The 12,500-nt window shown below is 42.6% G+C and overlaps 1 protein-coding gene across 4 annotated transcripts in view; it reads right to left on the bottom strand.

Annotated features, from left to right (window-relative positions):
- Positions 1 to 1,182: 1,182 nt before the first annotated feature.
- nedd4l (NEDD4 like E3 ubiquitin protein ligase) overlaps positions 1,183 to 12,500 on the bottom strand; it is a 44,313-nt gene continuing 32,995 nt past the window's right edge. For all 4 annotated transcript variants that reach the window (XM_027148233.2, XM_027148234.2, XM_047805495.1 and 1 more), the window contains 16 exons: positions 12,366 to 12,500; positions 10,516 to 10,593; positions 10,172 to 10,226; positions 9,559 to 9,617; positions 9,392 to 9,457; positions 8,995 to 9,224; positions 8,347 to 8,468; positions 8,171 to 8,241; positions 6,539 to 6,634; positions 5,937 to 6,010; positions 5,750 to 5,810; positions 5,287 to 5,346; positions 5,105 to 5,212; positions 4,000 to 4,096; positions 3,268 to 3,340; positions 1,183 to 3,088 (listed from right to left, as the gene is read on the bottom strand). The exon at positions 12,366 to 12,500 is cut by the window's right edge and continues 63 nt beyond it. In XM_027148233.2, coding sequence (XP_027004034.2) covers positions 2,986 to 3,088; positions 3,268 to 3,340; positions 4,000 to 4,096; positions 5,105 to 5,212; positions 5,287 to 5,346; positions 5,750 to 5,810; positions 5,937 to 6,010; positions 6,539 to 6,634; positions 8,171 to 8,241; positions 8,347 to 8,468; positions 8,995 to 9,224; positions 9,392 to 9,457; positions 9,559 to 9,617; positions 10,172 to 10,226; positions 10,516 to 10,593; positions 12,366 to 12,500 — 1,488 coding nt within the window. In that variant the 3' untranslated portion in view covers positions 1,183 to 2,985. The remainder of the gene's footprint in view (positions 3,089 to 3,267; positions 3,341 to 3,999; positions 4,097 to 5,104; positions 5,213 to 5,286; positions 5,347 to 5,749; positions 5,811 to 5,936; positions 6,011 to 6,538; positions 6,635 to 8,170; positions 8,242 to 8,346; positions 8,469 to 8,994; positions 9,225 to 9,391; positions 9,458 to 9,558; positions 9,618 to 10,171; positions 10,227 to 10,515; positions 10,594 to 12,365) is intronic.

Raw genomic sequence — 12,500 nt, 5'->3', positions numbered from 1 at the left:
AATTTCTCAGAAGTGTGACCTGTGCACCATGACCGCCACGCCGCTTCGCCCGGGCCTCGTTTTTCCCCGAATCGTTCCTGATGTTTGGCGCTGGTAATGTTTGAGCGTCTGATAAAATGTCCCTAGCAGCTTTTATTTACTCGTCCTTGAAACTGATAACTGGCTGAGTGTCTGTGTGAACGAACCGAGTTCCCTTCACCTCACACACACACACACACACACACATTCATACACAACACATAATCTCTCAGATGTGTATACGCCTTCAGACCTTTATAAAGAAAAATAGTTCAACTGTGTGATCATTTACATAAACACACACTTACCTTCAACTCATTTAAGAATAAATCTCCATAAGGTCAAATCTGCCATGGTGTTATCATACACACACACAACACTGACATGACCTTTGACCTATCGGGGCTGATCTGTCGACTGTGGGGTAAGAGCAGGACTCGCCCCGACACGACTAGGCTCCAGCCCAAAACTACACGAACACCATCGGTTAGAGTTATAAAGTGAACGTTGTCAAACGGTTCAGCGGAAATCTGAGGCCTTGAGCCGTCTGATATTAAACTCTACACAAAGCCTGAATAAACTTTCTTTCAGAACAAGTGCATGTTTCAGATGAATCCCTAAACACATTAATAAACCTACAGAATCTACAGTTTCGAAATGAAACAGTACTTGTTGCACTATAACTATATTTAATCGCCAAACATTCAGTTAAATACCTCAGAAATTGTTTTGTGTTTGAAATCTCATCTGAAATTTCCACAGAATTAATGAAACACACTTTTTTTCAACAGGAAAAATTCAACAGGAAGTTTAAGGGGTAGTTGCATCATCTGAACGTCCTGACGATCACGACAGGCTGGTCTGTGTGTCCCGTGTGAAGCGTTCGATGCGATCGCCGTCGTCCGAGTCTCCGATACGGTATCGATCAGTGCGATGGAAATACACCACTGCGTCAAAAGTCTGGCAAATGTGCTGGAAACCTTCACACACACATCTGAGCCGGTGACGTTTCCTGTGAAGGAAATGTTTAGTTCTGTAACATTTATGGAAGGAGTCTCCAGTGTCAGCGCTTTAACTGGAGGAGTTTACGCTCAGTATCGATCGTTACGATGATGATCGTCGGCATGGTGATGTGCGACTCGTACGGTAAATAAAAAAAATAAATCCAGACAGAAACATAAAAGCTTTATTCCTCAGTTTAATCTGAACCAAGTCATACGATTCGCAAGGGTGAACATTCCCCATCGATACAAAAACAACAGGCTCTACAAAAGAGAGAGAGAGAGAGAAAGAAAAAGAAAGAAAGAAAGAAAAAGAACAATAACATCAGAGAAAATCGGAAATCGTCCGGGCCACATGCCGAGTGGCAGGAAACGGAGACCGAGTAAGAGAAATAAAAGGCTCAGATAAAGAGATTCAGAGAAACCGATTCGGAATCACACCGAACGGATCCCGATCCATATAATCAGGACTGTGAGGGGTAAAAAAAAAGACCCCGGATGAGGCGAGTGTCAGACAGAAAGCAGACGAGAGTATTGCACCGTGTCGTTTGAGTGCTCGAAACAGAAAAGGTATCATAGATATTATCGCAAAGTCACATTCAAGTTAATATCAATAAAAGAAAAAAAAACAAAAACGTCACCCGACGATGCTCGCGAGTGACCGATAAAGTGCCCTTACAGCTTTTAGTGATGTTAGAATGGACATAAATAATAAAAAGGGGGAAAGAAATAAAAGGAAAAAGTGACTGAAAAAGGAAAAAGGAGTTGAAGTACTAAAAACCTGCAGCAGTCAGAACATTCACATCTTCTTCATTCATGCTGTTAATACTTACAGAAGCTTTAATAATACATACATACATACATACAGTGACTCAGTTAAACATCTCAATGGTTTCTTTTTCTTCCTTAATCCTCCAAAAAAAAAAAAAAACAGCATGATAATTGTAATAATATTAATATTAATAATACACTTGTGAAGTAAAGCGTCGTTTACACGCCGTATGGGTTGTGTGCCCCCCCCCCTCCCCCCCGCAGTTCCAGAGGCGCAGGAACACGGCGTTAATTACTACGTAATCATATCCATAACACGACATACACGCATGTTCATGCCAGTTTTCTCAGCACTATAACACACTGATCAGGGAGTCGGCCGTAATCCCATTACAGCTCTCCGTGCACTCGTTTATTCCTTTATTTGTGGGATTTGTTGTTTTTTTTTTTTTTTTGAAACCTAAAATTGTAAACCACATACGTTATCGATACAGACGCCGACGTGACGATATCATCCGGATAGTGACTGATAATAAAAATCTAAAAACGATGTTTACTATTCTGTGTTTCAAAAAAAAAAAAAAAAGAAAAGAAAGAAAGACTTTAAAAAATTCCCCAGTGAAGAAGAAGAGCAGAGCAAAAGAGGCATGAGGAAGAAAAGGAGAAGGAAGAAGAGGAGGAGTGGCTCTTCATCGTCTAAGGTAATCTGGTGTTTATAAGACCTGATATGGGGTTCACCGAATACTGCACTGTCACTACCCATAATCCTTTGTGGTAGGTGTGGAAGGGGGGGGAGTGAGACAGAGACAGAGACAGAGAGAGAGAGAGAGGAAAGGGTTGAAACAGTTAGAAAAGTAAAGATAGAAAGAGAGAGAGGGAAGAAATGTGGAGGTGGAGGGATGAAGGAGAAAGGAGAGAGAGCAAAAATAAAAGCACCCCAAAGACAAAGAGCAAGGAAGTGAGGGATTAAGGTGAAGAGAGAGAGAGAGAGAGAGAGAGAGAGTGTTAGTTAAAGGATTGTGCTGTAGTGTAGCGTAAAGTTTCAGTTTAGTCTGTACACACACTCACACACACACCTGATAAAAGGCTCCAGGCCTCAGATTTGACTGTGTTCGTGTGTGTTGATCAGATAGGTCGAATCTTTGCACACACACATAATCTGATTTCATTGCATCGTGTGTGTGTGTTTGTGTATCTAGTCGACTCCCTCGAAGCCCTGCGCGTTCTCCACAGCCAACAGAAGCTTCTCCCTCAAATCCTCAAACGACTCGTACGCCGGCAGGTCCAACCGGTTAAAACTGCAAACGACCAGTTATTAATCACAAAGATATCGTATTATTCCATGTAATAGATGAATAAATCAAATTGTTGTTACTCGTTAATTGACGATGTTATAATCGGAAAACGCATCTTATAATTATTACAGCAGCGTCATGGTACATTCCAACCTATAGGTATAAGGTATAGTGGACTGTACCATGTGTGTGCACGGGGGAGTTTGTCTGGAGTCCCCCACTGCTCGATGGTAAACAACTGTGGCCCATTTGAACCTGCAAAACACCACAATAAAGCATCAAACACACACACACACACACACACACACACACACACACACACACACACACACACACACACACACACACACAAACATTTTCAGGGTCTTTTCCCTGCTCTTCAGGTAAGACGCTGATATTATAAAGTCGATATCAGTCCATCATGATCCCATCCATCATCCCATCCCTCAGTGTTTGTTTGGGGTTTTGGACTGTACCATTAGATTAACAAGGTTAATATGATAAACGTGGACTTTCAGAGTCTTTGGCCACGTTCACACCGCAAGTCTTAACACTCAATTCAGATATTTTGCTCAGATCTGATTTTTTTGTTTAGCTGTTCTGTAACGGCAGCACAGAGAAGTGGGGTTTTCGGATGTCGAGGGCGACTTTTGATTATTTAATCCGTGTCGTGGCGTGGCCACGTTCGTGTGCGTCCTCGCCGGCGTATAACCGTGACGAATGTCGATGTAGATCGACCTATAAGTCGCATCAAATCCGCCTCAGGAGTTCGCATACTCCTGAAGAAGTCTGACCTGGTCTACATTCTATATGAATAGTTTTATACTTATTTACAGTAGCAGGGTTTGATACGTGTGTGTGTGTGTGTGTGTGTGTGTGTGTGTGTGTGTGTGTGTGTGTGTGTGAGATCTCACCATAAAGCTCAGCAAAGCCATTCATAGGAACTCTTGATGTTCCCGTGACGAACTGCAGCAGCCGAATCCTCTTCTCAGCGTCCATCAATAACACAGCCTACACACACACACACACACACACACACACACACACACACATATTACTGATAGAAGTATAAATATACTCATGGTTCTGTTTGTTTCTGTTTATTGAAATTGTACAAAATTTAAACCACTGTTACAAAAGAGTACAACTAATAAAAAAGCCACAGATTTAGTCAGGAAAGATGTCCGATTCTACTGCGAGTCAATCTAATCTAATTTTATCTAATCTAATGTAATCTAATCAAATCAAATCTAATCTAATGTAATCTAATTTAATCTAATCTAATGTAATGTGATCTAATCTAATCTGATCTGTCAGTAAAAGGGAGTCATGAGTGATGGAGTTTTTACTAATTTGGTGGAAAGTTTGTAAATGATGTATGAATCGTCCTCACTGTGGAATCAGAGTTATTACCCAACAGCCAAGATAATGTAACTAATATGATAACAGTAGTTGAAGAGCAGAGAGCTGGTTGTGCGTGTGTGTGTGTGTGTGTGTGTGTGTGTGTGTGTGTGTATGTATACTGATAAGGTTCTGTTGTGGTTCTTTTATCAGAGCAAACACACAATGAACATTACCTAAAAAAGACTTTGATCATCTGAGAAACACGCACACACACATGCACGCGCACACACACACTCATGCATGCACGCACACATGCACGCACACACATGCGCGCACACATGCACGCACACACACGCACGCACACACACACACACACGCACGAACACGCATGCACGCACGCACACACGCACGCACGAACACACATGCACGAACACACACACATGCACGCACGAACACACACACATGCACGCACACACACACGCACACACACACGCACGCACACACGCACGCACACACGCACGCACACGCATGCACGCACACACACGCATGCACGCACACACACATGCACGCACACACACATGCACGCACGCACGCACACACACACACACGCACGCACACACGCACACACACACGCACGCGCACACACACACATGCACGCGCACACACACACCCTACCTTCCAAAACCACTGGATGACGGGGTGATTTGGACAGTAGCTGTTTTTATACACAGAGTGTTGTCTCCAGTCGTTAACGTCCACATCACCCAGACCGCACATCAGCAACTACACAACACACAACACTGTTAATATATAACGCACGTGTGTGTGTGTGTGTGTGTGTATAAACATCACATTACCTCCAACTCGTTCTCATCAAAGATCTTGATTAAGTCGATGAGAATCAGTTCTGTGAAGCCCTGCAACATAAAGCACCTCATCAGCTCACCATCAGCTCCTTATTCCTTTTCTCACACACCTTCGTTCACTTTCACTCCCTCGATCTCTCCTTCTTTTATTCATTTTCTTGCTGTTGGTTATTTTCCCGTCTTATCCCCCCCCCCTTTTATTCCTCCTTTTTCTTTTTCTCTCTTCCTTGGTCTAATCTTCCCTCGTTTCTTTCTACATTCACTGCATTTATTCTTCTCCTTTCTTTGGCTTTTACTTTCTGTTCTTTTCCATCCCTCCGTCCGTAATTCCTACGCTAAGTGAACGAGGCTGTGGTTTTTAAACAGAAATGAAGTACAGGGCAGAATTATTAAACACACACTGACGCCTAGTGGTGAGATTAAGAAGTGCGGGGAGGGGAGTGATGTTCTTTACCTCCATAAAGGCGTTCATCTGTTTCTGCACCCTGTTCACAAACCGCCACTGAATAACCAAACTGAGAGAGAGAGAGAGAGAGGGAGAGAGAGAGGGAGAGAGAGAGGGAGAGAGAGAGAGATTTTACAGTAAGTTTATTTAGTTCAGTACATGACTGGAGAGCGACAGGACACATGACACGACTCACTCGATATACTCCTTCTTGTTGTCATTGGTGACGACCAAATCGGAGCCGTTCGGCTTCAGATCCACTTGGTATGTCTGTGGAAAAAAAAATCGGATCAATCAACCAACCAATCAAACGACAGGTTTAGAGTTAAAACATCTTCACAGTAAACTTTTATAAATACGTCTGTATTTTTAAGGTTAAATCTTTTCAGGTGAACTCGAACAGAAGATCAAAGACGTGTGAAAATCTTCACACCGTCTTTTTTTAAACAGCAGCGTGTTGTTCGCTCATATAGAACACCTGACTGTCGAGTGTGATCAAATATAACAGCCAATCAGGTACCGATATGCAAATGTAATATGCAAACTTAAGGCATCGCTGCTTTCGGTTTCCTCCTCTGTGATGGAGGGATTAGAGAGTGAGGGAATGAATACACAGTGAGGGATGAGAATGCCCTAGGGTTACTGAACCCTAACCCTAACCCTAACCCCAACCCCAACCCCAACCCTAAGCCCAACCCTAACCCCAACCCCAACCCTAACCCCAACACCAACACCAACCCTGGTCCTCAGGGAAGTGACGGGAATAAATAAACAAAAACAAAGTCGACAGTCTGCTACCTGACCGAAGTTGTCCTCATCGATACAGAAGCGCAGGTCCAGCTCCGTCGGGTCGTTCTCTAAAATCCACTTCAAAGAGTTGTAGTATTCACTGTCCTGTACACACACACACACACACACACACACACACACACACACACACACACACACACACACACACACACACACACACACAAATAAACATCAATAGCCAGGAACACACACTCAATAACAAGGACTCGTCCAATATCCCTCTGTGTGAGTAATGATTTTAGTGAGAGAGAGAGGGGGGGGGGGGGGTAGAGAGAGAGAGAGACAGAGAGAGAGATAGAGAGACAGAGAGAGAGACAGAGAGAGATAGAGAGAGAGACAGAGAGAGACAGAGATACAGACAGAGAGATAGAGAGACAGAGAGAGAGAGACAGAGAGAGAGAGACAGAGATAGAGAGAGAGAGGGAGGGAGAGAGAGAGAGAGAGAGAGAGCGATAGAGACATCTGCTTTGATGGGCGCTTGCTGACGCACTGGAAGCGTCTCTAAAATGACTGACAGGAAGTTCAGGAACACAAAGCAACAATCTGGACTATACAGGATTTGGACAATTCTGGACTATACAGCAGTTTCTCTCAGTCTCTCACTTCACTCGCTCTATATTTGTTTCTTAAATCATTTGTTTTTTTTAGTGCTGGGCAACGATTAAATATTTTAATCACGATTAATTGCATGATTTTTCTGTGATTAATTGTGATTAATCGCAGCATGTGCAAAATTCAATAATGAAATCAAAAGTAGGGTATTGTGTAATTTTATTCTCTCAAAGTTCTGCTGTATGAACAAAAGTGCAATAACATTTGGTTTGTCAAAGCTTTAAACAAATAAAGTGCTTTTTTACAGCAGTTAAAAGTTAGTAGCAGTTAACACTTCTTGTAAATCTTAACTTAAACATTAATGTAATCAAATTAAATATAACATTAATGTTTAAATAAAACATTAAAACATTACTGTTTTAATAAATAAAACATTAACGTTCTGTGTAGTTTGTAAAAAAAAAAAAAGAAAAAATGTCCAGAACCTCGACCATAACATTATAACTGGCTCCTTCCGAGCAATTTAAGTGATACTTCAGACTCGAAGTACTCCGATGATACGACAGTTTAGCTTTGCAGTGGTTACAAATAGCTTTAGTTCTATCAACCCCACCGTGTGGAAGAGGTTTAACATAAAAATGTCTATTTAAGATTTCGGTACCTTTCTCCATTTTTCTGTCCGCACCAGATATTTTCTGTTTCGCACTGTAGCTCTCTTAGGCACAGAACAAATGCTTTCATTGGTTGAGACGTGTGATGGCGCTCATCCCAAGCAGCCAGTAGCCTACTGATAAACATCCCACCCCTCCTGTGACCCAGACTTTCTATGTGTATTCAAACGCAGTGAGCAACGGACTTTCAAAATAAAAAGTACGTTAACGCACGATAAACTAATTGTCGGCGTTAATTAATTAATGCGTTAACGCGATAAAAACGCGTTAACTTGCCCAGCCGTAGTTTTTTTGTCTTATCCATCATTCTTCAGGTCATTTGTACAAGTAGGAAATGAAAAAGTGATTATTGCACCTGAAAGTTGTATAAAAGGTGAGATGGAGAAGAGGAACGTACCACTGACTCCATGTCATTCAGCGTGATGGGCTTTCCCAGCATCATCTTATAAAACGGTCGGATGAAGAAACCTGTGACACCGAGAGCAAAGTTAGAGTCCGGACACGACACACGAGGACAGTGGAGCTAACACACATGTGGGACGTGAGCTAGAGCAGTGGTGTGTTTTAACGTACCGTCCAGCAGCTTGCCGTGGTACACCGCCATGCCCGCCACTCGCCCGATGAACTTAAAGTATGAGAGATGATCCTCGTTACACAACCCTGAGTTCGGATTAATCTGGAGTGTGTAGTTATCTCTGTACACAAACACACACTCGACACGGTTACACGGGTCACACACAGGAGCAAGAACTAAACAAATAAATAATCTTAATGTCTTAATGTAATCCTTAAAATGATGAAAATATTTCTATTCTCGCTGTTCAGGTCAGGCCGAGGTTTAGATCTATATTTCTGGCCCTGAAATAAACTCTGGGGTCAGACGTTATCAGTGTTTTCATTGCAATTCGCATTGCAGCCACTAGAGGGAGACAGGGGGCGCTGCATTAACGTCTCAGAGCACTTTATAATACACGTTTTTGTATTTAATTTTTTTTTTATTACTAATAATTTAATACTCACTCACACACCTCATTTTAGCTCATTTTATTTGTCTTAAAGTATTAGTGTATTATTGTTTATTATTCCTCTGACCATTTCCCCTTTTTATTGCTCTCAGTGACTAAATCACACACAAGAGCACAGATAAAGTGGTGAGGAGACGAAGATACTTCGGATTCATGCAGAATAAAATTAAACGTGAGACGAACAAAGGACACTCACGTGGCAGAGTACTCAAACAGCCCATAATAAGGGTTGAACATCTCCTTAGAGATCAGGAAGAACCACTCCCTGGCCACGCCCCCGTAGTCCAGCCCTTTCTCCGACTCGAACTCGATCCAGAGACGAGACTTCAGAAAGTCCGGCTTCTTCAGGGACATGATGCGTCTGTAGGACTCCTCAAATATACTGCCTCTGTGCAGCTTCATCTCGAAACGGTTAGGAATGTCCGTCTGGGGAAACACACACACACACAGACACAGACACAGACACACACACACACACACACACACACACACAGTGTTGCAGTGTTTATATTCCCGAATAAACATCTTATCCAAATTAAAATATTTTTTTATTTAATTTGAGAATATTTAATGCAATTTGTGTTGCATCTTACCGGCTTCTTTAACTTCTTCCTGAAGTAATCATACTTCTGTTTAAACTCTCGCGAGTACGGCACGGCCTGAGGAGGACACACACACAGTGAGAGAGAGTGAGAGAGACAGAGACAGAGAGATAGACAGAGAGAGATAGACAGAGAGAGAGACAGAGAGAGAGACTGACCGGTCCAGTGATAGCGGGACTCTGTAGTCGAGGGTCCTCCCACTGTGTGTTCTTGGTGTCTGAAACACAGACGACTCTCTTTATAATAATATTTAACGCACTGAACTAACACACAAGTCACAGAACATTTAACACCCGACTCAACAGTGAGATGGACAAACGTGTGCCTCTGGATATCACCATGACAACGACTGATGTGTCTTCATTAAGTCATACGGTATGAGGGGTGCCATTATTTTCTGCTGCATGATGATAAACAGATATAAAACCCATCTGAGGTGTTTGTGCAGTTTAAAGCAACACCGAGTGTCGAATTTCTCCGTGTGCAAAATGAATCAAAATTTATTTGTCCTTGGTTTTGGGTTAAAAAACACCTGCTGGGATTAACAAGTGTGTGTGTGTGTGTGTGTGTGTGTGTGTGTGTGTGTGTGTGTGTGTTGCAGAACCAACAGGTGTAACGTGACCTGAGAGATCAGATAACACATCGCTGCTGAACAGAGTGTGTGGAGCTACAGAGACAGAGCACTGAGAGAGGTATATTCACACCTGTGTGTGTGTGTGTGTGTGTGTGTGTGTGTGTGTGTGTGTGTGTGTGTAATCTTAATAATCTTACTGTGGTCAATGTAAAACGTTCTTCCATCTGCATGGACTCGCTCTTCCCATCCCGGCTGCAGAGAGAGAGAGAGGGGGAGTGAGAGGGAGAGAGAGAGGAAGAGAGAGAGGGAACGAGAGGGGGGGGGAGCGAGAGAGAAAGGGAGAGAGAGAGCGAGAGAGAGAGAAAGGGAGAGAGAGACAGCGAGACAGAGTGTCAGTATAGACAGGACACTTGTACCTTGGCATTACTTCATTCTTTTCAGATAAAAGACAGAAATAAAATAATAAACAGTAAACAGGACATTTAATGGAGCAGAAGTGCATTCTGGGTAACAGAATCCCTCGGCTGCCTTTGGGACTCACAGGAAGTGGGCCGAGGTCACCTGGGTCCAGTGCGCCTTTAACCCTCATGTGAACGGGGTACTTTAAACGAGGATCCTCCTGTGTGGGGGTGGGGGGGAGAGAGAGAGAGAGAGAGAGAGAGAGAGAGAGAGAGAGAGAGAGAGAGAGAGTCAGTCCTATTACTCTCTATAAACAGAGGAGACTATTCAATCTTGGTTCTTATAATGCACTGCTTCTCTCCAAACAGAGGAGAGCTTGTGTGTGTGTGTGTGTGTGTGTGTGTGTGTGTGTGTGTGTGTGTGTGTGTGTAGCATCCTTAAACACTGTACAGTGGTGGCAACATATATTAAAAGAAAAAAAAGGAGCCCCCACACACACCAGGTGGCGCACTGACTTTTCAGCTTCAACAGATCTTTCTCCAGTATGTGTGTGTGTGTGTGTGTGTGTGTGTGTGTGTGTGTGTGTGTGTGTGTGTGTGGTCGTGAAATTAGTAAGCTCCTCCATCTGTATAATAACCAGCAAGAATGTGAGAGATTTTATAAGGACTGATGTCATCAGTATCCTGACTACTGTGGCTCACCACACACACACACACACACACACACACACACACACACACACACACACACACACACACACACACACACACACTGATTCAAAACAAACAATGAGGCAATCAGTATGAACAAACACCAAACAAACAGCAGCAGAGAAAACAAACATTTAGATTTCATCTGGTTTTAATTCAGACATAAAAAAACGATTTAATTAAATCTCCAGTTGGTGTGTGTGTGTGTGTGTTTACATAGTGGGTTGGTGTTTGTTTGGTGTGTATTGGCATTTGTTGGGTTTGTGTTGGTGTGTTTGGTTGTTGTGTGTGTGATTTGATGGGAGAGTTAAACATGAATGTATCCAGTGCGGAGAGAGAGAGTGTGTGTGTGTGTGTGTGTGTGTGTGGCTGATCAGCATGTAAACAAGAGCTCACACTGAACATCACCTGCTCAACACCACACTGAGTAAGAAAAAAACCAGCAACGGATGTGTGTGTAACTGGGACACACACGACACACACACGCGCACACAAACACAGCCAAAAAAGCATCATGGTGACAAAACTAAATATTTCAGTACATATGTGTGTGTGTGTGTGTGTGTGTGTGTGTGTGTGTGAGAGAGAGTGAGTGTGTGTGGAGAACAAAACATCATGAAACGTGACAGGAAAGGGGGCGGGACTTTCTGGGTAGTTCCTGTGTATGTTGTTTGGCTCATCTGCAGTTTCTAAGTAACAGGTAGCAGTCAAAGTCTTGTGATTCATTCAGGAACATTAAAAAGAAGTTTAAAATATAAACAAACAAACAAACAAACAAACAAACAAACCTGACGAAAATAAAGAAAACTGGTTCTAAAATCAGAAAAAAATCATAAAATCAAAGTAAACACTCTTTTAAAATGTTACCAGTGAAACATAAAATCTGTCAACTTGTAATTAGCAAAAAATAGTTTCTGAAAAGTTAACTGGATTTTGTTGCCATGGTTACACTATTCTATATGGACCTCCGATATCTGATTACATAACGACCCAAACATCAGTGTGCAAACAGAGGAAAAGTGCTCTGTTGTTGTTCTTGGTGTGTGTGTATGTACGTGTGTGTATATATATATGTGTGTGTGTATGTGTGTACGTGCATGCGCGCGCGCGTGTGTGTGTGTGTGTATATATATATATACATATATACACACACACATATATATGTGGGTGTATATACATACATATGTGTGTGTGTGTATATGTGTGTGTGTGTATGTGTGTGTAAATGTGTGTGTGTGTAAATGTGTGTGTGTATATGTGTGTGTGTCCCCGAGAGTCTCACCCATGTGGTCGTCCTGCTGTTATGATCGATAAAGAACGGCCGTCCGTTGGGGGCGATCCTCATCTCCCACCCCGGGGGCAGGAAGCTCTGAGTGACCTTGTGTTGAGATTTGGGCGAGCTGTAGGGTGATGGCTG

The sequence above is a fragment of the Tachysurus fulvidraco genome, chromosome 21, assembly GCF_022655615.1.
Source record: "Tachysurus fulvidraco isolate hzauxx_2018 chromosome 21, HZAU_PFXX_2.0, whole genome shotgun sequence".
In the NCBI taxonomy this organism is placed as follows: domain Eukaryota; kingdom Metazoa; phylum Chordata; class Actinopteri; order Siluriformes; family Bagridae; genus Tachysurus; species Tachysurus fulvidraco.
Note: the sequence above shows the minus strand (reverse complement) of the source record. Positions and strands in the feature narration are given on the sequence as shown.